Source organism: Malaclemys terrapin, chromosome 17 (genome assembly GCF_027887155.1).
Source record: "Malaclemys terrapin pileata isolate rMalTer1 chromosome 17, rMalTer1.hap1, whole genome shotgun sequence".
Taxonomy (NCBI): Eukaryota; Metazoa; Chordata; order Testudines; family Emydidae; genus Malaclemys; species Malaclemys terrapin.
Genome location: NC_071521.1, coordinates 10,282,305 through 10,309,457, shown reverse-complemented (window position 1 = coordinate 10,309,457; position 27,153 = coordinate 10,282,305). Strand labels below are relative to the sequence as shown.

Below are 27,153 nucleotides of genomic sequence, written 5' to 3'. Positions count from 1 at the left end.
GGGCCAGAGGTGGTGGAGATAACAGGGCAGGTAACAGAGGGTGAGAAACCAGCCAGAGGAGGGTGATCCTGAGATGGATGAGCTAATTCCCGGACGACCAGCAGGAGGCACTGCACTGGTGAATGCGTGCCCTGCTACACCAACTTTATATAAAAATGTTATACACCCATTACAGCAGATCTCCACTTCTAGTTTACCACACGACACACTGAAGAGTGTTACAGCTAGGTCCAAGAAACAATGTCTAGGTCAGCTATATGGGAGGCACATGAGGATTAGACTCTTGGTCTATTACTTCCCAGGAGTAAGTGCTGTAAAAGAAGTGCATTCAACTTGTTATACACTTATTTCCCACACATAACTGAACTTTTCAGCCAGCTAAGGAACAGTGTTGGGTGTTATAAAGGGAGTCCTATTTTTACCAGGGTAGCAGCAACACATGACCTTGAGGGAGGGGGAATATAAAAACCATAAACAGAGTTTCAAAAGAGATAGGGAAATCGCCACTTAATTATATGGCCCACTTTTGCTGAATAAGGATTTGATTCCTGGGGTCTCCATAAATTTTTTAAAATAGAAAAAGATGGTACCCGTAAAAGGCTTTGATGACACTTCAGCTAGACCAAGGAAGATTTTGAGGCTTGCCTGAGAGCAAGGCTCCCATGATGTTTTACAGGGAAGATGAAGCTAACTTTACAGAGTGGAATTTTACTGAGCAGTAACCCTTAGAATATTTTGAAAATGGTTGTCGGAGGTATTTTATCAATGTACTACCTGAAAGACACAAAACAAATAAATGTCTAAAAAAGGGCATAAAAAATGACTAGCCAACAGATGTGGAGACAGTTCAAAAGTTGCAATGTTATGGGGAATCTTGGAAATATCCAAAATAAGAAGTTTGTACCAAAAAGAGGTAATACATAAGGACCAGAATGATACACGATAAGAGCAAAAATAATTGCCCTTAGAAATCAGGAGAAATGCACGCTGTCAGGGAAATTTAGGGAAAGGTCTTTCACCGCTGTTGGTAACTATTTCTCTCAGTGTATGTGCTGTGTTTACTAAGTGTTAATAAATCCAATCAAGCTGACTTATCCAAGGTTTGTTATTATTAAACTAACCCGGACTCAAGGGAACCCCCCTCACTAAACAAAATCACTGTTTTTTTTTATTATTGGTTATTGATTGACAAATTGTTAATTCTTGATTAATTAACAACACTTTGGAAACTCTAAATTAAGGGACAGGCCCAAATAAAGGTAACATTTTAATTTTGGAACTATGAATATGAAAGGTCTGATCAAATACTAACAGTGGCACTGTTATAACCTTTACAAGAAATATTTGTTTGGAGATTAAAAGGGTTCTCAATTCTATATTCAGATGATTAGACAATAGATTTGTTGCAGAAACTCTTGCTAAGCTAGCCACTGAAGACAAGCAGTGAAAAGGAAATAATAAACACAAATAAAATAAGTTAGAAATGTACCAATTAGAATGGATTTAGAGAAATATGACTTTGGAGGGAATATAAGGATATGGTGTCATCATGCAAAAAGAACCAGCTCCTATCCTAGTGGACTAATACTATAACTTCTCTCTACAACTTTTACTTACTTGTTTCACGGAGTGATGCACGGGAGAAGCGGGTCACAAAACCAACATGATACACTAGATGGCTCTCCATCTCGCTTTCTTCTGCAAAGGTGTTTTGTTTTTCAGGCACCACCAAAAAGATCAAGTCGTCCTCCTTTGGATGAAGCTGTTTTGCCAGATCACTTTCCCGAATGCATGCTACCGGGAACAATGTAAAAATTAAAATAGGCACAGCCAGCCGTATTTGGGTAACCACTGCATTATTCATTTATTGCAGGCACTTCTGAAATATGCATCTAAGTTTTAAAATGGTTAAAAGTTACAGAAATGCAGACTTTACAGTGTGTGACCTGCTCAAGGAATCCATGCAAGAAGCAGGATTATAACTCAAGAGTTCCTGGTTACCAATCTTGAACTCAGATCAGATACATGAAACCAAAATAAGCCAAAAAGCTACTTCAATCCCATCTCCTTTTCCAGGAAATTTGTCATCAAACTTTTCTAAATGGGTCAGATCTGATATATTAAAATATTTAGAAAACAGCTTCGCATAGTGAGCAATTTTGAAGCATGAATTCCTTGCAAGGGGTACTTTTCACCAACACATATTTTGTACCCTTTTCAAATAAACAATGGAAAAGTCTTATAAATTTGGGCATTCTGGATGTCACATGCAAACTGCTCCTACACAATTAGGAGTAATAGTTGTGCCATATTCAACTAGCACTATACGTTTTCTCTAGATTGGCAATAAGGTACCTTTCTGTCTATGCATTTATACCAAGCTCATCACTGTATTTGTAACTAAGCTTCAGGCTTGACCTGTAACCACATCATAAATTTGAGTACTCAGCTTTGTGCATCTCCTACACCTATTTCTACCATTCAGTTTTAATTCATTAATTCAATTCATTGTATTTTTTGCCTATTTCCCCAGAAAACTGGATGTTTTCATAAATACTCACCTGTAAAATCTGCTCGATTCAAGTCAGCACAGAAATTTTGTAAGTGCAAATGATAACTATTTTTCTCTCTTGTTTTCTGGTTTTGTATCCATTCCTGTGCAACCTGCACGTAATAAAAGTGGAAGTTATATGAAAATATTTTAGGAGGCTGTTTTTCATAAGGATAAATTACATGTTCTAAAATTACATCATGATTTGTCACGACTAGCAAAGAGCACCAGTACTGAAGTGAACTGGCAGAAATGAAGTGAAACAGATGGTACTGTTGCAGGTCAAAATATAAGGTGACCTTCAAAATGGAACAACATTTAATATTTGTGCAAACAATAAAGAAAGAAGCCTGAAAGGGATTTTCTTACCAATCCGCTCCAAAAACAATTTTTCTGTTTTTTTTAACCTTCGAAATATCAGGAATGGCAAGTCTTATCTGCCCTGTTTCTGCTGGAGGACTTTTTGGAGGATGCAGAGGTGAGGCTTGAAGCACTCTCAGACTAAGTGAAGGGACAAGGTGAGTGAGGTAATAATTTTTATTGGACTAACTTTTGTTGGTGAAAGAGACAAGCTTTCAAGCTTACACAGAGCTCTTCCTTAATTGAAGGAGCAGGGATATTGTACCTTTAGCAGAACACTTTTCCAGCAAGTGTTCATGTTACACTGAGGTTAAAGTTTTAAGCAGTCTGAAATAAGATCATTTCCCATATCAATTGGATCTCTTTTGCAAAGTTTCTTGATGTCAGAAGCCTGACTGATCTATTCATTCTTAATATATTTTGGAAAACAAAATAGCCAAGACCTGACTTTTTATTGTAAAAAGACATTGAGATTTTCCCTTTTAGGCCTTCTTTATACACTATGAAGAAAAAGGAGCACAAACCCAATTTTTCCCCTTTGCAGGTGGCCTTTTTAAAGTGCACTGAAAGAGCTCAGTTGTAGTGGATGGGAGCGAAGAAGGCATGGCAACAGTGCTCATGGGCTGTCATTGTTTTGAGCACTAAATTAATCTATAACATTTTAACCTCTAACCCTGTCCTTCCCAGAGATGTACAAATATTAAGATTTTTTTTTTTAAATCAAGGCACAATAACATTTTCAGAAGTTAAGATGAGCAGGTACCTAGCACTTTTTAGCTCTTCCTAAAATTTTCTATGCTTGATGAAAACAAACTTAAAATGGTAACAGTTTCATAAAAAAAGCAGGTACGTTACTTACTGTTTCAAAGGCGTTTAGCATCATCAAGGGGAAAAATGTATTAAAATAGTCATTGTATCCATGAAATTTGACAGGAACAGAGACCATAATGGATTGAAGATTATATGGAAGTCCAAACTGGCTCAAGCTGACAAACATTTCATAGTTCCATTTCAGGACCTCTGTAACAAAAATACTATGATCACGCTGTTGAGTGACAAGAGCATTTGCTTGTGGAAAGGAAGGGAGACCTCTTTCTTGCCCTGAATGAGCCCCCGAGGCAGACCTGTTGGGAAAACGTGAAGTACTGTTTGTCTGCATGTTCTGGGGCCGGAGAACATTGCTGGAACTCTGGGACTGAAGACTACTGCTGAAACTTGGGATCTTGAATATCTGGTTCTCTGATGATACAGCTTTTGGATTCCCTGTCTTGGAGACACTGGATTTTACCACTTTTGACTTGGCTTTTGACGGCAATGAGCGCTTTGAATTATTTTCAAAATCCTTGGTGAGGATGTCACTCCGTGAAGAGCTATTTGAGCTGAAATGTTTAGTAGTGGAAGGTTTTTCAGGCTTAGGTGGTGGTAAACTTGGCTTGATAAAGAGATGATCTGAAGCACTGGTGGCAGAATGCTTACTACAGTACTCCCCTGCCTTTTCCACCTGTTCTGTACAATCTTTGCATTTACACTTCAAAATACCTAAGGGCTCATTCTGCAGCAGACTTTCAGCAGCATCAACTTTCGTGTCTAGTGGCTCTTTTTCACTAGCTATTATAATATCGCCAATATTTTCCATCTGTGAACACATTTCCATATCCACAGGATCTAACTGAGTTAAAAATAAATCATCTTCATCACTGTTTTCATTTAATGTAGGCTTGCTCTCTTTCAGAGATGCCCCCTCAAAGTGAGGCGTAGATGGGGAAACCAGAGGGACAACATATTCTCTCTCTGCAGGTTCATTTTTGTAGTCTCCAGTTAAAGATGAAGAAAAACATGATTCGATCTGTAATGCAGGACCTGCCATATTGTTTTCTTCTATTTTCATGTTAGATTCCTTAGAAGCATGTGGCGTCATTTTATCCATATGTGTGGTTTGGACTTCCTCTCTCTCAGATGAGAAGCTTTTTCTCACCTTTTTTCCACCATTGCTTGAGGGATAGCATATCTGCTCTGCTCTCCTCTCTTTTTGTTTTTCACTAGTTCCTGCAGCAGATACTGGGTCAAAAGCCACCGGCTGTTGTATAGGATGCCTTGGATCAGACTTTTTAGTTATTTTTTTGCTTCTGTCCTCAGAACTTCCTACCTGATTTTTCCCTCTCCCCACTTGTGTGGGTCTTATCTGCCTTAAAAACTGAAGATCTTGGCAGGCTAACATTTTTCTATTATGTTTTATAACTAGATTCTGTGGAGCAATTAATTTAGTTTTTTGTTTCTGTGGAGTCTGAACTGCCCCAGCAGCTTTCCCATAGCTGCGCAATTCAGCCAGACTATCTAAGGATCGCTGGGATAACTCAAATGCTTTGCGGGGGGCCTTTTTTAGGCCAAGTTTTTCCACAGTTAAAGTTGGCTCAGGACATTGGCGAACTTTCTTTGGAGGAACTACAGCAGGGGTTGATCTGCGAAGCTCAGTATTTCTAGAACTAGTTTGAGCAAGTTTTTTGTTTTGTACAGTTTTAAGGCTCATTTTTCTGGGACTTCTAAGAGCAGTTCTTACCATCTTGGATTTTGCTAAACTTCTGCCTGGGCTTAAAGTGCTTTTTTTAATAATCAACTTTGAAGCTAATGATACACTAGATGTAGATGCTCTGGGCTCCATCAAGCCTGTGTTTTTGGCATGGTCTTTAGCAACAGCATCTGGCTGAGTAAAATTCTCAGACTGAGCAGTTGCATTTCCCTTGATAGCAGGCTCTTGAAAAGGTGCCTCAGATTTTGTGCCAGTTTTACTAACTTTCTTATGAGAGAGAGAATCTACCTGCCTTTCAACAATCTCTTCTGCTTTTTCAATGACATCATCACTGATGTAATCTGTATCATAACCCCAGTCATTTGTACGATCTGCCAACTCAAAACTATCTGGAGTACTTGTTGATGTCAAGTTAGAGTCTTGTTCCTGTGCCTGATTCACTTCTTCATCGTTTATCTGAGAATCTTGCCAGACTGAAAAGACATCATCTTCAGTTTCAAACTCAAAAAACTGAGAATTATGTTCCTCACACGGCAACGGGGAGCTATGAGTCTTCAATTGCTCTTTTTTGTTTGCACTATCAGAAACATAGCCAGATGTTAAAGGTTGTTTTTCTGGACATACACACACCTCTTTTTTTACTGGCTTCTTAATACCCAACTTTTTTTCCTCATCAGAAGAGGAATCTGAAATGACAATGACTTCATTGTTGGGACAATCTGTATCAGAAGAGGACTCATTACTTTGGCCCTTTGTGGATGATCTAACAGCACCTTTTACTTTCCTTTTAATGTCACACCGATGTATTGAGTGTTCTTGGCTTGAGGCAACAGGAAAATTGACACCTTTGGCATAAGCAGCTAAGGATAATTTATCAAGGTCTCTATCAATCTGAGAGTCTGTTAAGGGGCTAGCTCCAGATTTCTTTTTTACCAAATCACTTGCAATTTCTGCATTATCTTCAATATTTATTTTTTCCTCTGAATCACCTTCTTCTTTATAATATCTTGAAAAATCTAACAGTCTGTCAGTTGATTCGTGCTTAATCAAGGGCGGACTGATTAGAGGAGCATTCCTAGGTATCTCCCCTTTATTTTCAGAACTAGATGGAATGTTAAAATTTGCTGAAGTTTCATCCGTACGTTGCATGCTCACTTTTTGATCTTTGAGGTCACTTCTCTTTGGGCATAAACTGCCAGTATTAGATTGCCCTTGATCTGGTATCTCTGTGTTAAGGTCTTTATTCAGTAATGGCTTTCGCAAAGAACTCGATCTTCTTGAAAAGGATCTCTTTTTCTTTAAATAACGTTTAAACGTAGCAAGTGGAATATTGTCGTCTTCATCGCCACTTTCACTTTCTTCCAAGCCAGCCTCTTTTTTAAAGGAATTTGAATAATCTGCCTTGGTATCATTTGATTCCTGCTTAAGAGAGAGCAGCTTGATTTGAAAAGTACTGTTCATGCTGTTCTCCTGTTTATTTTCAGAACCATTTGAAGTATTAAAGTTAACTGAGGTTTCACCTTCACTCAAAATATTCGCTTCCTGATCTCTGCTGCCATCTTTACTTGTATAGAGAGACTCAGAGTGAGACTGTTGTTGGTCTATTTCTGAATTTGAAGCGGATTGCTTCATTAACTGTAGTAGTTTTGTGGTCCAACCAGCATTCTGTACCTGGGTTTTCAAATTTGTGATTTTATTAGGATCTATCTTAAACTTTGAACAGGAATTAGGGGAGCCATTTCCATCTTTTCCATTTGAGCTGTGAGTGTCTTCATGAGAACTGGAACAAGACTGAGCACTCAGACACTCTGGCATCCTCACTTCTGTTTCGTCTCTTTCCAATATAGCATGACTTTTGAAATCAGAGACTTGAGGACTTGTATTGAAGCACTGTTTAAGTAAGGAGTTATTCTTATTTTGGTTCCCCTGCACTTGGTAGTTGTTTCCATTTTTATGGGTATTCTTGTGTATTTTTGTTGCTCCAGAGCTATCGGGATGTTCACATTCCTGAAATAACCTATCATGAGGTTCTTTTTTAATATCTGTCAAAAGGCATTCTGCAGTTACACATAATTTTCTATTGTTAAAAGACATTTCCCTATATTCCTCTTCCCCAATGCCTCTTCTTCTAGGGGAAGAACTCTCTTGACAAGCCTCATCGCTCCCAGATGCTAAAGAAAATGGGGGACTGAGGCTATCTCCGTGTTGTATATTCATCTGACACTTATCACTGGCTGTCCCTTTTTCTTGCTTTATAGGAATTGTGGACAAATTTGTACAAATCACGCTATTTTCCACAGGTATGGAAGCATTTGATGATCTGTCCTTTATACTTCTTATTACCTGCTTTAAACACATTTGTAATTCCTGAATTTCCCGGTTCTTCAGCTGCCAACCCAGAGGTAAGTTTCCCCGCAAAAGCAGATTGAGTTTATCTAGAAACTGCTTGCAAACAGTTTGTTGCCCTAACTGGTAGCCTTCTCGAAGAAGGCTGCGTATCAACTGCACGCAAGCATGCTGTACAGAGTTAGAAGCCTGTGAAGATATTGCTGATGTAACTTTAGGACAGTTTCCAGGTGCTTTTTCAGAGCAGCGCGTAAATGCTATGGTTGGAAGGTTAGCACATTTCACTACTGCTTCCACCCATTCCTGAGAGCTAATCCACAGCAAATGAAGGCACTTTTTATTTCTGTGTAGTTCAACAACTGACACCAGAATCAGGATGAAAAATTCAGAAACTTTGTCACATTGCTGGACTCTTTCACTGAGAAAGCCTTTGATTTCCGAGCACAGATGGTGAATGACCTCTACTATATAAGCCACGCCCAAGTCCTTGAGGTCCATTAGGGACTGAACAAAAGGAATAAACCATAGAAATGTGCTATTATGGACACGCATATCTTGGCCAATATCAGATTGAAGCACATTAGCCAATGTCTGCATATCTTCATACATGTTGGGGCAATAATCTGGACAAATGGCTGTCTTCCATCCAGTATCCTGAAATAGAAAAAGACAAATCAACTATTCATTAGGTATTGTGCACAATATCACTCTTATTATTCATTTGGATTTCTTTGATTTACCAAACAATATTCTCAGTCAAAAGTTTTTTAGCTTCCACCCCTACAAATAGTGCTTGTTTATTATTTACGGGCACTGATTTGATACAGCAGTTCAGTTGCATCCTAGAAATCCGTTACTAACCAGTTTACCTCTACAGTCTAAACAAGACCAAACTCTACCATACATAAGGAACTTCTCCTAGTCCCAAAGAATAAACCATGAGATTAAAATATTGAAAACAGTTCACTTAGTCATTTAAAAAACCGAAGCACCAGTCACAGTATGTAGCATGTAGCAGTTTCCATGTCAAAGGGTCAAATGTATTTTATTTTAAATGTTTAGAGACTCTGCACTATTTTGGTATCATCAGATAGACATAGCACGTTTGCTTAAAAGACAAAAGTTGAGAGACAGTTATGATGCAAGTGTGTTTCTTATAAACAGAAACAGTTAAAAAAAAGTAAGTTATGTATGGGTCCAAAGTATTCAGTAGATCAAACGTTTAATGGCATGTCACTTCAATATTACATAGTTAGCACAGTAGTTTAAAAATATCCATAAACCAACAAAAAGGATATAAAAGGGACACTGTCAAATAAAAATCTAGGAAACTTAAAAATGGGTTAAAAGTATTTTCAGGTACAAACACCTGTCTCCTGGTTCCTCTGCCAATTTTTGTTTTACCACAACAGATGCCCATTTTATAAAATGTTTCTCTCTCCTCCATTGCTCCACGAAAGATCCACACAAACAGGAAGAAAAATGACAGACTATACAGGGTAAACAGTGAATGTGACTAGAGACCAACTTTTATCCAGTGCACACAAATTACAAATAGAGAAAAATAATTTATCTGAAAAGAAACCTACCCAAGAACACTAAGTATGATTTAAGTTGAGTGTGCTTTAATAAATGAATCAGAAAACTAGCAGAGAAAATAAATGCAAAGCTTTTTTTTTATTATTTACCTTTTTGGGCTTTTCTGTATTGTAATTATACACAATCTGGCTGCAAGAAACCATTTCCTCCTCATAGTTTGACTCTGGTTCAGATTTAGTCCTAAAGAAAAGAAATACAAGTTGATCCAAGACATGCAAATTATTCATGAACTAAGTGAAATAAAAGTCAGAAGATTTCACAGTTTCAGATGCCACATTTTACTACTAACTGATGCAAGTGATCAAATGTGTCTGAAAACATTAATATGGTACGTGAGAATGTGTAAGTTTGTTCTAGTTCTATCATTTTATGGTGCCCACAAGTGTGGTAGATAGGGTTGTCAATTTTGCTTGGACGTATTCCTGGAAGTTTCATCACAATGACAATCTTTAATTAAAGATTAATCTTTAATTCCTGGAAATTCCAGAACAATCCTGGAGGGTTGGCAACCCAAGTAGGTGCTTTAAAGAAACTGCATAAAAGAAAGGTACCAGCTTCAGAGAGATCTTACTACTAAGTGACAGATTTGACTAATGAGTTGAGGATTTAACATATACTAGGAAGAAATATAACGTAATAAGTATTTGCATAAACACCTTGTTTAACTGTGATTGTCCGCAATATTACTAACAGCTGCTTCGGTGTTTAAAAATTCTCAGTTTTAATAATTGAATTTACCTATTTATGCCATTTACTTTTTCACTTCACTCATTAAGGATAATGAAAAAAGACTGAAGTTTCTACTGACTAGTTTTCCTTCAATAGGATAATGTGGCAATTTGGCCTGTAGACCATCCCAGAAGAATGTTTAAGTCCTACATCCCCCACCCAATTGCCACTTTTTGAAGAATGTTTTTATGGAAAGGTTTAATTTAAGGTTTTGTAATTAAGAGAAAAAGGTTTACAAAGCCTAAATCTGGGGCTGAAGGACCTGCTAGTATCCTCTTAAAACAACTGTGTACCGTAAAAAAGACTGTTTAAAAGGTGGAGTCCAACTATGCTTTCCAAATTTCTCTGCACAGAGAATCCACTTCCACAACCGGATAGCTGTTTACTAACAGATTACTTTTCCATTGAATGAGTAACTTAGCTAGTCTGCTGGTTGCTTAATTTTGAATGTCTAATATATGGTTACTCTTAAAAGATGTGTCTCAAACACGATGTTAAATTTCAATTGTAAATTTGGGAATACCAAAAGCTTCCAGAAGCCATTTGATGCCTATCTGCTTTGAAACACTTCCTCTAAGAAGTCTGACATACGTTACGTTTTTAAACATAATTTTTTCCTCTTGTTTTACCATCTCTAGTGGAAGCATTATATCCAGAAAAGGAATAAAACATGGGAAGACCCTTGATGAGATTTTCTTGATGTCGATAAATATTCAGAAGACTGTATATATGATTTGCCAGTAAGTTAAAAGTTAACCGAAAACACAATTAAAAGTTGTAGTTGTAATGTCTCATTTGCGGGCTTGCCAACCCTCAGGATAACTGGCTGTTTTTATGAAAGCTGCAGCTCAAGTCATGTGATTACATGCAAGTCTCAGCATTACTTTAAAAACAAAGGTTTCAGAGTAGCAGCCGTGTTAGTCTGTATCCGCAAAAAGAAGAACAGGAGTACTTGTGGCACCTTAGAGACTAACACATTTATTAGAGCATAAGCTTTCGTGGACTACAGCCCACTTCCACGAAAGCTTATGCTCTAATAAATGTGTTAGTCTCTAAGGTGCCACAAGTACTCCTGTTCTTCTTTTTAAATACAAAGTTTCTAGCTTTCATGGCTGCAGAGAAAGTCTTGAAAACATGAATCCAAAAGGTTAAAAAAACAGAATGCAAATAAAGAGAACACAGCATTTATTATTTTGTAAAAACTCCCAAGTTTTAATTCAAATTTTATGATTTGGGTGGTGGGGGGCTGCATCATGAGTTTTGATCACTTAGAGTTGGTAATGCTGCACTTATTTTATTTTGTTCCTGGCCATTTCCCCAACATCTATTATAGCATTGAGGTCAGGGCTAGAAGCTACCGAAGCTATATTTTTAAAACTTGAACTCACCTCCTTGAACTATTGCGTATATTTTTTATTTCATTGTTGTAGCTGACATTGTTGATAATGGTTTGAAAGGCCTGGACTGGATCGATGAGTTGACCCCACACTTTAGACCCGAGCTGATCCAAAATCACCATGAAACAGTGCAGCGCTGGCCAGAAGGGATCAATGCTTTCATCTGAAATAGAACAGTCTAAGATCACGAGGAGTTGAGGGGGAAGTGTCCTACGCTTTCCTACTGCTAGCTGAATACAAAGTAAATTTAATTCTGCATTTCAGTGTTTTTATTAGTTTAAACATTGAAACAAAGGTGAATTATAACTTTTAAAAAAAATGTTTAAGCCTTAAAAAAAAGAAAGGCATTTTTTAAAGACCCAGAGGAAGAGGGGAGGGGAATAATTTAAAAATTCCCCTCATCTGCAAAGCCAGTGTGGCTCCTAAGGTCTGAGACCAGTCACGCTTTCCCTCTATAAGTAGTAGTAACCTGGAGGAGCAAGAGACAGGAAGGTGTAAAATGGATGATCATTTTTAAAGTTTCCCCTCACTGCAAAGCTATGTCATTCCTACCTTTTGCCCTTTTTGTTTTGGCTGCTGATATTTTAGTGGGCACGGGTAAGAGGTATATTATTGAGACGAGTTATTATGCCTCGTATAGCTGCCCAGGGAAGGAGAGTTATGTCTGAAAAAGAGCTCTATTTTTCTTCAATTATTTCACATTTCAGCTTTTGCAGCCACTGTGTCCTTCTGTTGCGCCGGCTTCCCCTGCCTAACCATTAGTGTGGCTAGGCGCCCCCTCCCTAGAGGAAGTGAACAAGATGAGAAATTTAATTTTTCCCCTCTTGCCTTTAAACACAATAAAATCTGAAAAGATAAAAAGATTTGGTAGAAGTGTTTATTATTGTTATTTACGGGTATTTGTGTGGAGAGCACAGGGCTAGGCAGGGAAGAATCTCTCAATCTTACAGCTTTGTCAACTGATTTGTTCAAAAGAATCTTCTGTTTAGACTTCTGCAGTTCAGAAATTTTTTAATGATTCAATGGAGAAAAGTACCTAAGAAGATTCAGCTACAAAGATATATAGGGTGGTGGTTGTTTTTTTAAATCGGCATCTTCTCTTCTGGTACAGAAAATGACAGCATTTTGAGTGGCCAGCACAGAGTAACTCATTCTCAGCATTCCATTCTGGTTTCACTAAGAAAGCAGTTAAGAGTCAGAATCCGATATCTCTAGATGATATTTTGGAATTCTTTTCCCACAGTAACTGAAACTGAGGAATTTGTATAAAGTACAGACATCAGCTAAAAAAAAATGAAGCTTCAATCTGCTATAGATAAATGCACATTTGCTAGAAGTTCACTGACTCAAGAAAACATATGCTTCTGTAGAAGAATTCTGAGTTTTTTAAAAAAAACTCTTGCATTAAAAACTAGAGAACTGGGATATAAATTACTCTGCCAATAAAAAAACTGACTGTAAACAAGATTCTTTGTCTGCAGAAATCCCAGACCTTAATTATCACCTTTAGTTCTGATAATGCTATAGCTCAATTTCCCTGAAGTGGTTAAAGTAAAAGAAAATTTTATACTCAGGACAGAGCCTCTATTTTTCGAGTTGTAGCTCACGTAACACTAACGAGGGGGGCAGAACACAATTTAAAAAGTAATTAAATTATATTGGTATTTAAGCATTTTTTTTTTTACCCCAAAAGACTAGCACTAATTTTTGATGGTAAAAGGCTGAATTTTTATGGACTGACAAAGCAAAAATTTTTAGATGTTTAGATGCAATTAGCTCAGGAAAAGGATAAAAAAGGAGAGGATCCTCGTATATACAGAAGACTCTTACCACAATTTGAGTAATTTTAACTTTTTCTCCTCCTCCTCCTCTTTTCCTTCTTCATCTAGATGCTAATTAAAATAGAATAATCTATCAACTACTGAAGGGGTATTTCCTTTTAAAGCTCCTTCAGATCTGAGATAATGATATTATACAGTTTTCTTGTACATGTGTTCTTCCTTCTTCATGTAAGATTATAAACTTTTTGTTTAATGAAAATTGCACTTATAAAGATCCAATCTTTTTCTTCTCATATTACAAAAAGAAACTAATAAATAATTAAAAACGTCCAAGTCTCAGAAAAAGGATCTGAAAAATAATTAGCAGGAACTACAAAGTTTGAAATGTTACCTTTGCAAATTAAAAGAGTTACTACACAACTGTGAACTTTCCGTTTTCACTCAATTGTCTCTCACACCACTAATCAGGAGGATATGGAAATTCAGCTTCCAGGAAAGGTAAAAACAATCCTGGAAGAGCGACTTCTTCCCTTTTAGGATGCAAGAGCCAGAATACATACCACATGGAAAAAACTGTACCATTTCTTCTAAGAGAAAATCACCCAGTAATTGGGGAAAAAAAGTTTGCCCTCACCTAACGCTTTACATATGGCTCCATAAAGCCATAAGGGGCTTTTCTCCACTTATCTAAGTCCCTTTGAACCTTGTTTTTCAGTGTTTGTCTCAAGGTATGTCCAAATATTGTTCTTCACATCAGGGAAGGAATGAAATGTCAAAGTCTGAGAAACCCTGTCTTTGGCATTATACTTCTATACCAAAAATAATTTGTTCGACAAAAGTAGTAAGTTCTATTAGGAATTATATCACAACCAGAATATGACTGTTCATAATCCATTTTTAATCTCCATTTATCATTGCCTCATCAGTTAAAATTAGTTACCATCTGTTTGTTTCTCCATGGTGTGAAGTATAGACTGCATGAAATCATTCTGTTTATCTGGACCCAGCAACAAAGAATCCATAGCTTGTTCTTCCAGCACTGTTAGCAACATACAGATACCTGCAATGAAAGCAATCTGTCTTTACGTTTGTGTACGAGATCCTTTTTTTTCCCCTTCAAGTTTTGGCAAACCTAAATAGTACTGTTTTCCAAAGCTCACTGCAATGAAAGCTCTCAGAGGAAATGATCAGCATCAGAGGAATCTGAAGCAGATGAATTTAAATAAGCTACTGAGTCTCCTGGACAGAGAAGTTAGTATTCTTCTATTTGACAACTCCCAAAATGCATTACACATTTCAAGAACTTTGATTGTACTGACGTCATAGGGACTGAGACAAGATCCAAAGAGAATTAACTGAAATTTCAACAACTCTAACTTTGCAGAATGAATATTCCTCTGAAGAACGTGGATATACCTGTGGGTTTGGTGGTTACTGTATTGCCGGCTAAAAGGTGACTAAAGGTTAAATCCTGCATGAACCCAAAACAATAGCTGTAAACAGAATTCAATTGTCTGGACAATACAAAGAATCTAATGGATGAAGGCACCTCCAAACCCCATCTAGAGAAGTGAACAAGCCAGTCTGGTCAGGTTCAGGAGCCCTACTTGAAACAGTAGGAGATCTTCAGGTGGGAACTTTCAAAGAAACCTTTGAAATGAATAAAAGACAGCTTGTGTCCTGAGGGGGAGACACTGTATGGGGTTCAGACTGTCAAAGAGGCAGCAGCAGCTACAGAGGTACAACCTGTTTCACCAAGCTTCAATGCTTGAGGGGTGTCTGGGTCAAGTGGAACCTACTTAAACTAGCAAGGAAAGGCTATGTTTAGGTAAGGCAATATGCATTTAGGTTTTTTTTTAACCCTTTTCTTTCTCCTTGTAATGTTCCTAAGAGTAAATAAATCATACTCTGTTTTGAAAAAGCTGTTCTCTGTTACTGCATTTACCAGCTGGTCCAATTCCTGGAGAGGATTCTGTAGCAAGGGCAAAATCCAGTTGGACTTCTTGGAGGTAAAATGTTTGGGAAACAAGAGGCATTGTAACCTGGGGGTTCAGTTAGAAGTGGGGTGAATCACAGGATTCCACTCATAGGGGTTGGCCTGCCACTTGAAAGAAATGTCACCACCCTCCTCCGGGATGGGGGGTGGAGAGCAAGCACAGATACAGCTCACTACTGAACGAACACTCACCAAGCCAGTAGTTTTTGTAGTTGGTGGTATCATACAAATGGGATGGCAGAAGAATGAGTTTCCCCTTCTCAATCATTGAAGAACTATAAATATCAGGACTGTCAAACAGTCCCAACTCAATGACTTTAAACAAGCAAGTCAACACTTCCTGTAAGTCATAGTAATCATCCCTGTCGACTTTCCCTAAATTTCTTGCTGTCAGGATGGCCCATCGACGAATCTATATATTAAAAAAACTTAAATATTACTAGAAGGAATACAACAAACAGCAATCACAGAAAAAACTAAGTTTAGCAGCCATATTCCTAATAAAATGTGGTCAAATACATTTGTACTGAGGGCAAGCTCTTGGAAGTGAGACTCAAGTATTCTTCCAACATAAACAAACATTTCCCCATGCATATTACAAACTGTGTGCAATGCAATCTAAAAAATCCAAAAGAGTTAGAAAGCATACATTCAAGGGCAAAAACTCACTGGAGGCACAAGATAGAGGCACCCTTTATCTCTAGACTTGTTTGATATCCTTGAAACTTTATTGATCAACATTTAACATAGACATAAGTGCAATTAAGGAACAGCAACCATACGTTAATGCTGTATGTGAAGGATGCCTGTCTACTTATTACCGAGCAGAATCCATCTTTTGACACATTTGAAGGACTACAGATAAATTCATGGAAGATAGGTCCCATCAATGACTATTAGCCAACATGGACGGGGACGGTGTCCCTAGCCTCTGTTTGCCAGAAGCTGGGAATGGGTGATGGGAGGATCACTTGATGATTCCCTGTTCTGTTCATTCCCCCTGGAGCACCTGACATTGGCCACTGTCCGAAGACAGGATACTGGGCTGGATGGACCTTTGGTCTGACCCAGTATGGCCGTTCTAATGTTATATACAGTATATTGTCAGATTATAAAATAGGGTAATATATCTCCCATGCATTTATCAGGACCAGCTTATGCATCAATTTGAATGGCAGAATTTTCAATGGGTAGCCTCCCTAAAATGCCTACAGATCCACATCCATACCAGCTCTCAAACTCTGTCAAGTAAAGTCTGGATCCACAGTTAGACACAATATCAAATAACTTGAAAAAATTACAAATACTCACCTCTTCCTGTGAAATAAAATATTAAGATGAATATCTTGCCTAGATTACTATAACCCTTATATTCCTCCTGATCTACACACCCAAAGTTGCTCATATCAAACTATTCACTGACTTTCTCGGAGGTGAGCTAAGAAGGACATTCTGTCCCTCCTTAGTCTTAAGGTGTACTATGAATCCTTCAAGATACATAGCAGGCCCTTCAATGGTACCAGGGCTTACATCCTAAGATCCAGGTGTTCTGTGGACTCTATATAACCACCACTCCTCAATCCTTTCCCCAGCTATTGAAGCTACCAGGAAGATCAAGGCAGATCTAGTTGGGGTCCTACAGTTTCACACTATGCTGTATACAGAGGCAGTTTTATAGGATAATCTAAGTCTCCCTGTAGAGTTAAACTTATGTCAAGGGAGTGAATGACAAGGGGCATTCTCACACTTATCCAACTCTGTACCAATTACTTGCTTAGGTCTTTTTCTGGCCTTCCCACGCTATTTGGCCTGCAAATGTCACAATTTTGATAATACCTGTGACTTTCAACCCAGATGCACTTGGGTATCCCAAGAAATTTCCACTTTGTTACCATTCCTTAAGGGACTGGGTTCAAAAAGAGATAAGCTACTGTCATCTACTACATTATGAATGCCCTCAAGGTCTGCTTCAAACAAGAACATATGGCACAGAGACCTCCCATTGTGGTCTAGGATTGGCCTAATTAAAATACCCTCTCCGAATCTCATTCAGATACATACAATTAAAAATACCATCTAGCCTCCACTGGTCTCAGAATGAAGACCAATAAAATAAAGGACAACTGTGCCTGCTGGTAATGTCAAACTCTGTGTGCTATGTCGCTATATATGCTATGGGAATGCTCTGTAATTAAAGGATTTGGGGAGGAAGAGTGTTCCGGACTGTCTCTTATTCCAACTGACAGTGCCACTCTCACCACTTCTATTTCACATTGGAGGCAATTCCAAGATTACTGAACCTCAGACTACCCAAGGATATAGCTTTTAGTGACTAAAAACAAATGATACCGAGATGGAGAGACTCAACATCCTAGCACAAAAAAGGCTGGAGTATGAACATTGTATTTGGCTACCTTGGAAAGAGTGGCATACAAAATATACTTGGACTCAGCCTGAAAGCCTAGATCTTTATTTTCAGAGATGCTGAACACTTGCAACTCCTATTGACTTTAACTGAACTTTTAAGTTATCAACACTTCTGAAAACAAAGCCCCATAGCTTTTGTTCCTTGACAGGTATCAGTGATTCAGAGTTACACATTGTGAGCTTCTGTACCACACTTTCCACTTTATGAACTTCATTTGCACAATACATGATGCATTGCCCTCCACTCATTCACTTCTGATCCCCCACCCCGCATTCTCAGTCAATTCTTTTCTTTACAGTCAAAAGAATTCCATTTTCTTTGAATTGACAGTATAATTGTATTCCTATCCAAATTCTAATTGAACAACTTCCTGTGCCAAAAAAGGAGAATGAAGAATCATGCTGAATTTTGAATCTTAACTCTGATTTTATTTTTAATCACAAGAATTTGGAAAAACAATCTGAATGTTATTTAAACTCAGACTATGTAGTGGAATTTCCTTTGGGTACATTTTTATTTTGAAAAACACATGCTTCTTTAGGTTCTCAATTCAGCATGAGGCTCAATCTCCAGAACAGGTGAAATTAGGAGAAGACTCAATAGAAATTAAATGCTTTAAACTGTTAGGTGCTCCTATTATCCACCTTGAGAAAAGCCACATAACACCCAAAATGTTAATGTTACAAATGGCTCAAATTAAACAGTAAACATTGATTAGTCTGCAGACTTTAATATGCCTTTTCACTGACTTTTTTCTTGCATGCTCTTGTTTTGCAAGAACAGCTGTTCTTGCAAAACAACCACTTATTATCATGGATAGGAATATTATGTGCCAAGACATATTAATCAAGGTTACATGCTTCTATGGATTGTTTATATGAGGAGGATACAGCAGAAACGTTTAAACTTTGAAACAATAGGCTTATTACTCATTGCCAAATGTGAACAAGGATAGATATACACAATCAAATCCCTGAAACAGAAGTGCCCAGTAAAAGCTTAAAGTGAGTTCGTTTTTCTGATTGTAGTCTCATTGTAGGAGAAATAACTCACCACTTCATTGGGGTGTACCAACAACAGATAAATGCCTGGATGTTTGTCAAAGACCTGAAAGGAGAAGTTAACTTGTTCCATTTTACAAAGAGCCTCAACACAGAGCTCACCTAAACAAGAGGAGACATAAATGGTAGAGATTAACCAAAACCAAGGCAAGCGAAGTTATTTTACTGCTTAAAGAAATATTACTAGGGCAACTAAACATTTCACTAATGCTCGTTTAAAATAATTATTTTCACCTTCTGCAATAGTGAGACTACTGGATTCTTTCAAGTGTAAGCCATGAGATACTCACTGATTCGTGCATGTAGCAGCAGGTACGGGTATTTCAGTATTTCTAGAAGAGGTACACGCAGGTTGTTCTCAAAATCCGGGCCTGTGTAACCAGACAGTTTAGTTTCCCCATTGTCATCCACTATAAATAATTCATCATCCTCTTCAATATCTGTCTTCATGGATTTCTCAAAGTGGTCAATGAGACGGGAGGTTTCCAACTCCCATAAGATCTATTCAGGGAAAAGGAAACAATAGTTTGTACAGTTGCTGAGACTGAGGATGTTTAACATCATGTGGAACTCCTGATGAGATTCTAAGAGCTCATTACTTTGTTTTGGAAAGTTACTTTCCAGACATTGTAAGAAAATATTAACAGTTGGGTGTGGAACTCAGGTGACACAGATCATCAGCAACATTTTCAATTTGGAATTGACTGATTATAGAATCATTAAAGTAACTTTAGTGGCAGTCAGAAATTGTAGGTACATAATGAATAAGGTTTTGAATAATTTATTCATTTCTGAATAAAATTAATAGCTTCATCATTATTTTAGACAGAAGACTGATAACTGGGACAAAGTTCTGTATTTAAATACAGGAATAGAGCACATTACAAGAACTTACAATTAAATGGCAGCATACGCTTCCTGCAATAGTTAGCTAAACACAGAGCCCTCACAAAATTCCTCTCCCTCAGTCAGACCTAACCACCATCAAATCCCACCCTCTGAGGTAACTCAACTAAACCTTTTATTCTGTGCAGCTCAGTAGGAGACAATTACCTCCTGCAGTAAGCCAGGCAATTCATCCCTTGCCTTGTGATATTCAACCACACATTCCAGGCAGTAACACAGATCATCATTGGCTGCTGCACGATCTTCAGGGGACAAAGTCTTGGAAGCATAAGTTCTTAGGAACTGGGTGGTGGAGGAACCACCAGGCGTACACCAACGACATGTGCTCATTCTTCAGACACACACATAGAAAGAGGGAGGGAGTTATTAGACATCAAAACACAAAGTAGAAATAAGATCCAATTTCACCAAGATCTCTTCAATGCTAAGGGCTAAAGATTTCTGTAATGTGCAGCTGCAGTGTGTATATATGATTTTTAAAACATGAAGTCCAAAACAATCAAATGTAAGTGACCAAGTTTAAGCATTTATATCTATATTTATGCACCTAATAAAAGTGGCCTCATTTTCAGAGCATTTGAACACCTACAGTTCCCAGTGAACTACAAAACAAAATTTAAAAACTAATAATTAAAAAGTATTTTATTTCTCTTACAATTAATACATTTGGATAACATTGATATACAAAATTTCACCTTGCATTTAACTGAAGAATCCATAACTAGCCCACAATACAACTTTAATGAACTCTTTCAACATATACAACATTAATATACGTATGCATCAGAACAGTTGTTTGTGAAAACAAGGGTTTATCGATACAAAGTTTGATTAGTTCTGCTTCACCTCCTTAAGATTCTCATAGTTCAATGAAGCTGTTGCTTAAATTTAAGAAAATGGATTTAAGATTTTTCAGTTTATTAGTCATCCCTGAAATTTCCACAAGTGGCTACCCCTACATTCAGAATAAGAGCAGTTTAAGATAAATTCTATCACTTCTACCAAGCTAATAATAAACAAACAAGAATAGATTCTATATAACAATTGTGTAACTACAGGTGCTCAGCTTTATTAATGCCAATTGTATATACACTGGCTATGAATCAAACATTTTCATTCTCCTCACTTTGCATCAGTTAGGGTGACAACCTAATTTATTAGTATTACTTCCTAAAAGGTACTCACTTTCATGAAAAAGGGTTTGTGCACATGGTTTTTATTGTTACTTAACCCACACAGGAATGGTACTGAAAAGGACAGTTCCTCAATTTGCTGGACAGTCTTGAATTAGGCAAATACACCTCTACCCCAATATAGCGCGACCCAATATAACACAAATTCGGATAGAACGCGGTAAAGCAGCGCTTCGGGGGGGTGTGGCGGGGCTGCACGCTCCGGCAGATCAAAGCAAGTTCGATATAACACGGCTTCACCTATAACGCGGTAAGATTTTTGGGCTCCCGAGGACAGCGTTATATTGGGGTAGAGGTGTATTATACTGCTTTATGAAGCTATGAAAGTGGAGGTACATGCATATTTAATGCCTTGAGAAATATTTAGTAAGCAATCACCTAAAACTGTGTCAGTTTCAATTGTTATGGGTTTATCCTAAACTGCATCAGTAATATCTGTTGTGTGAGGAGCAATTAGCTATCATATGACCACTGACATTTGGAAAGGAGGACTTGGTGAACTAGCACTCCATAAGCAATAGTCTAAATATTAATGGCCTTGAAATTGAGGATAAGATCCAGATAATTTCTATTGCGTTTATGAGACTCCCCTAATGAAACAACATAGTGCACAGCTTGGAGTAACAGTCTAATCAAAGTTCATATTCTGTCACTATAATTAAAATAATAAAAGTCTCCAAAATGGGCAATTCTTGTCAGCACTTCTAAATATTTTCACAAATCCACAGTATTCTAAACATTCGAGGACCAGACATTGACTTATTCTTCCTGACCAAATATTCCAATAAATCATTTGGTTAATGTCGACTAGTAAACATACATCTGCATAATACTGGCCTACAGCTGGATTAACATATATCCTCACTAATACCATACAATAAATCAGCTATATTTAAAAGTAGTAGACTTTTCTTAATTATTAATTTTAAGATAGCCCACCTATTCTTAAAAACTGGCTGAAATATCACAAGTTAATTTGAATATTACAGGGATCTTAAATCTTCAACAACTTTAACATCCCTGTGCCTTCACTGGTGCCCAAATTGTAGTCACCATACCACTGCTTTTCCCTGAAGCATTTGCTGGTGGTCCATGCCTTGCTTCCAGATGCTAAACTGCATTACAACGCAATTAAAAACTTTTTTCTATTTTTTTTTCCTGATACCAGTTTCTGTACTTGACACTGTGACCTTACATAACCATAAATGGAAAGGAAGTGGTGGTCTATGAGAATTTTTCTAATAGGATATAGGCCACACTGAAAAGTTTCAGGATCCCTTGTATTAGACTATGTAAACTGTAACTCAGATTCTGCCACCACTGTCCACACATTGGGATGTACCTTGCTTGTCAAGCAACCCTATTGAAATTAATGGGACTAAGTACAGAGTAAGAGATCACTTAGGTGAGAGAATATGATGTATATGTTAAATACTTAACTTACTATTTAAGTTTTTAGAAAACCTAAGATTAAAGAGCCACCACCACCATGTGAAGAGTCATAATGGTGACCAAATCATGACAGAAATTAATTCAGGGCCAGTCTACACCGTCAATCTCACCACATCTGGGGACCAGTTTACAGCTTGTCTTGGTTATGTAACTTAGACAAGACCTTAAATTTCAGTTATCTGAATTCCATTACCAGGTTAAGTCGTTGCATAGGTCTCCACTACAAAATGGAATTGGGCTGTAACTGGGCCAAAGAACAACACTACTGAACTCTGACAAGTTCATTTCTGTGGGCTTTGCTGGAATATGTTTGAACATGGTTCCGTAACAGTGAAGCCCAGCACTGATATGGACTTTGAGAGAACGTGAAGTGTGAGTGAAAAAGAAAAACTTAGTAAGATTCCCCAGATAAACAAAACTGCTATGCATGCGTGTTTTGTATCTTGCTGACTTAGCCAGGGAAGTCTATTGGCTTAAAAATGAATTAGTTTCCTTCATTTTATGCCATTCCTTATGAACATTAATTAATATGCATACTGGAGAAAGTTTTAATTATCTTAACTATAAATCTACTTATCACATTTTTCTATCATTTGCATCACTGGCTTGTTAATAATACAAGAGTTATGTCTAAACAAGGGGCAATTCTCTCAACTCATCTTCTCCTATTTGATGTTGCAATTAAGTCATATGGTTTTGTTTATGACATCATCAAAATATTTTCCATAGCAATATATGGATGCCAAACAGCTTGGCAGAGTAAAAAAATAAAAACCATCTTCAACAACAACAAAGGAAGACCAGGCCAAGTATATTTTTACAAATATTCTCACTCCCAAGTTAGTTTTTGCACTAAATAATCCAAGCAAGAACCAGCATTTCCTGACTTCTGAGAATTTACCTGCAACCTTTAACACTCTCACCAAGATTTTGTTAAAGGAATTACCTAGATTTTTTTTTTTAATTATAATCTGAAACTATTTGTCTAAGCACAATCAGAATGTCTTATCCTGCACAAGGTGCACAATCATTAAAGCAAGGCCTCCTATGGAGTCTTGCTTCATTCACTGGATACCTTATTCAATGAGACAAGGGCACATCATTGACTGTTGAAACCGTAATTTGCTAGACACATTAATAAATATTTAATAATATTGTTATTACAGTAGTGCCCAGAATCTCCAATCCCCGAGCCCTCTGTTACGTGCTGTACAATGCCTTCTGAACTCAAAGGTCTTAGCCCCACTGCTTTTCAAATGTGAAAATCAAAACAAGGCCATCTCAAACTCTCCACCATCTCTAACACTACACATTCTCAGGCTTTAAATAGTTTCTGTTAGGGTTCAGTTTTAGATAATCAGTGTTATGATAGGTCAAATAACCAAAGCTTATGCAAGCTTAGTAATCAAAAGATTATTAGTCAAAGATTCAGCAGCATATACAGAAAGGAATGAGTTAATACTTTACCTATCTGAAGAACAGGTTTTGCATAAGTTACATCTTCATTCTGTTCCAAAGCATTACCTCACTTCTACTTATATTTATATCGCTGTTTATCATGGACAGGAAAATGCCCCAAATTCCTTTATTTCATGACATACCCCAGTCTTCCTTTTCCATAAAGGTTGCACCTACCATCCAAGGTTCTTAGATATCTGTATCCAGTTAATTTAACAATCTTCCAACAATTACAATAGTTGCTTATTACTTAAAGACCAAGCAAAACCAAGAACACTATCTTGTCCTTGATGATCTCTACAAATGCCAAAAATAAAATCTTACACAATTTTTAATACATTTCCAGCACAAAGCATGCTGAAAGCAATACATTAAGCACAGGTGCACAGTTAGCCAAAATTAATGTATTATTGAGAAGTAATTTTGACTTTTGAAAGTGCTTCAGCACGCCAACATTTAAGAGCTGTATCTTTTTGGAGCCATCTGTCAAGATGTACAGCAAAATTCTACTAAGCATGCACAAAGTTTCCCTATTTACATGCTTTTAACTTTAAAATTACTGAACCAATATTCTTCAAACTTCTGTTCCTTCTATCTCAATGAGATCTACAAACCAAGCTAAGTTTGTTATATTTTAAGTAATTGAATTAGCCCATATACAAACTTTTTGATTAAAAACTTAAAAATAACGCACCCAATTTTGTTCAGTTTTTCCAAAAACAGATTAAATCACCTCCAGATTGAGAGCAAGCCATGAAAATTTCAGCACCTCAGGAATTAGTTTTAAAATTATGAGCAACCAAACAAAAAGGATTAGAATAGAAAATAGAATTCAACCATAACTATATACAAAAACTTAACACATACAGTGCACTGCATGTTCCAGTCACTATAAGTACTGGCTAATTAATTATCCAGTAAGACAGATGTTACCTCCTTGCAAGTTAACAACATGCAAGTGGCTTCCTTACAGTGTAAGGAACTGCTCCACATCACTGGACAAACCAGGAGATGCTGCCTAAGAGTGATTAAAGGCACTTCAGCAACATCTGTACAATATACTTCAAAATAACTAGATGCCTCCCTTTAACATTAAGCCTTCCACGGTCTTAAGACAACTTCTGTGGGACAGGACAGGGCAGGACAGGACAATTAGTGTTTTAAAAAACGTTAAATGTTTTTAAAAAAATGTTAGGGCATGAACAGAGTAAGTATGTGTTTTCTAGGAGTGTTGCCTCTGGAATGCCTGGTAAGTGTCAGCCAGTTCAGGAAGAAATGAAAGGTCTGGTCACGGGGAGAGTGATACCTGATGCCAGCTACAGGTGAAGACATCCCAGAGGGGGACTCATCTATTCCATGGCAGGGAAGACAGAAAGAGAGTGGTGGAAGAACAGGGAGGGATTTTTTGGCAACTGGGGCCCAATTCCTATAGGGGTGGAGTATACACATGTTTTCTACAAAAGGAGGAATTCTGCTAGGGGTAAGGATTTGAGTTGAGCTCCTAAACAGAGTGTGATGGGGATCTGGAGAAGCAGAAGAATTTACTTCCTAGCTCTGCATGTCTGTAGGGAAGAGGTTGGAGAATAACAGAGGAGGGGGCAATTTCCATACTGCGGGTGACACTGGCTGAGAAGACTGGCAAGGGAGCAGTCTCCATGTTCTGGGGGCACTGGCACAAGACTAGTCTCCATACTCAGGGGAGAAGGGAACAGGGGGCTGAGGTAGGAGCAGTCTCCATGCTCGGAAGGCACTGGCCAGGATGGAGGCAGTCTCCAGGTTCAGGAGGGCACAGGGCAGGTGGGAGGGGGGGGCAGTCTCCAGGCTCAGGGGGGCACTGGCGGGGGGGGGGCAGGGGCAGTCTCCAGCCTGGGGGGGGGGGCAGGCTGGAGCAGTCTCCAGCCTCGGGGAAGGCACTGGCCGGGGGGAGGGGGAGAAGGCTGGAGCAGTCTCCAGGGTCGGGGGGGGGGGGCGGGCACTGGCGGAAGGGGGAGCTGGAGCAGTCTCCAGGGTCGGGGGGGCGGGCACTGGCGGAAGGGGGGGGCTGGAGCAGTCCACAGGGTCGGGGGGGGCGGGCACTGGCGGAAGGGGGGGCTGGAGCAGTCCACAGGGTCGGGGGGGGGCGGGCGGGCACTGGCGGAAGGGGGGGCTGGAGCAGTCTCCAGGCTCGGGGGGGGGGCGGGCCACTAGCGGAGGGGGAACTGGAGCAGTCTCCAGGCCCGGAGGGGGGAGCACTAGCAGTCTCCAGGCTCGGGGGGGCCCCCACTGGCGGAGGGGGGGGCTGGAGCAGTTCCCAGATTCGGGAGGGGGGCACTGGCGGAGGGGGGGGGCTGGAGCATTCTCCAGGCTCGGAGGGGGGGGGCACTGGCGGAGGGGGGGGGGGGGCTGGAGCATTCTCCAGGCTCGGAGGGGGGGGGCACTGGCGGAGGGGGGGGGGCTGGAGCAGTCTCCAGGCTCGGAGGGGGGGGGCTGGAGCAGTCTCCACAGGCTCGGGAGGGGGGGAGGAACGACGTTTCCAGGCTCGGGGGCTTCTCCTCTTTCCCTCCCCCTCGGCTGCCCCCTCACCTCCTCCCACCGCCAGCCTCTGGGCGCGGGCCTCGGCGCTACTCCGCCACCATGGCTCCGGTGGGCATCCAGCCAACGCTTCCCCGCTCAGGCCAGCCCCCGGCGCAACCCCCACCCCACGTTCTCCTCACTTCCGGCCCAGCCGGGTGTCTCGGCCGGAAGTGAGTTTGTTTTTCCTCCGGGGCGGGGCGGGGCCCGGAGCGCCCAACTCTAACCTGGAGGGGCCCCGCGCGGGGGGGCGTCTTAAAGGGCCAGCGGCAGGTGTGTCGGGAGGAGCAGAGAGCGGGGGAAAGCGGGAGGGACGTAGAAGCGGCCAGGGAGGAGTGGTCCAAGGCACTAGCCTAGGAGGAGGACTTGGTTTCAATTGAGGTTGGCACCAGCCTGCCTGGGTGAACCTGGGCCAGTCCCTGAAAATGAGGAGCATAAATGGTGCCTCCTTTGGGCAAGTTTGTCCCCTCTATTGCCAGCCCCAAATCTTCAAATGAAGCCTGCAACCGTCACATATCCAGACCACGGGACTCCCGGAGCTGGGGCTTTAAGGGGAAGATTCGTGACAAAATCAGGAGAGTTAGCAACACTGACAGCTGCTAACTGACGGTGTCCCCCCCCCCCCCCCCCCCCATCCTGAACTGGGACAAATCCAGACAGTTTTATCCGGCAGCAGACAGGGAATATGCCATTTTGAACATACCACTCCACCCCCACCAGTGTGACCTCATGCGCACAGTGCATATGAGGTCATGCCAGTGCAGGTGCTGCCCTTGTGGTGTGACCTTGCATGCACCCTATGTACAAGCTCACCCTGGC

The 27,153-nt window shown here is 39.4% G+C and overlaps 1 protein-coding gene across 2 annotated transcripts in view; it reads right to left on the bottom strand.

The window, feature by feature from the left end:
• The window catches only part of SETX (senataxin), a 49,507-nt gene extending 23,066 nt beyond the window's left edge, over positions 1–26,441 (bottom strand). For both annotated transcript variants that reach the window (XM_054007101.1, XM_054007102.1), the window contains exons 1-11: positions 26,347–26,441; positions 19,829–20,012; positions 19,066–19,276; positions 18,768–18,877; positions 15,479–15,698; positions 14,231–14,350; positions 11,501–11,672; positions 9,473–9,563; positions 3,771–8,438; positions 2,562–2,664; positions 1,618–1,794 (exon numbers count right to left, since the gene is read on the bottom strand). In XM_054007101.1, coding sequence (XP_053863076.1) covers positions 1,618–1,794; positions 2,562–2,664; positions 3,771–8,438; positions 9,473–9,563; positions 11,501–11,672; positions 14,231–14,350; positions 15,479–15,698; positions 18,768–18,877; positions 19,066–19,276; positions 19,829–20,011 — 6,055 coding nt within the window. In that variant the 5' untranslated portion in view covers position 20,012; positions 26,347–26,441. The remainder of the gene's footprint in view (positions 1–1,617; positions 1,795–2,561; positions 2,665–3,770; positions 8,439–9,472; positions 9,564–11,500; positions 11,673–14,230; positions 14,351–15,478; positions 15,699–18,767; positions 18,878–19,065; positions 19,277–19,828; positions 20,013–26,346) is intronic.
• Positions 26,442–27,153: the final 712 nt, after the last annotated feature.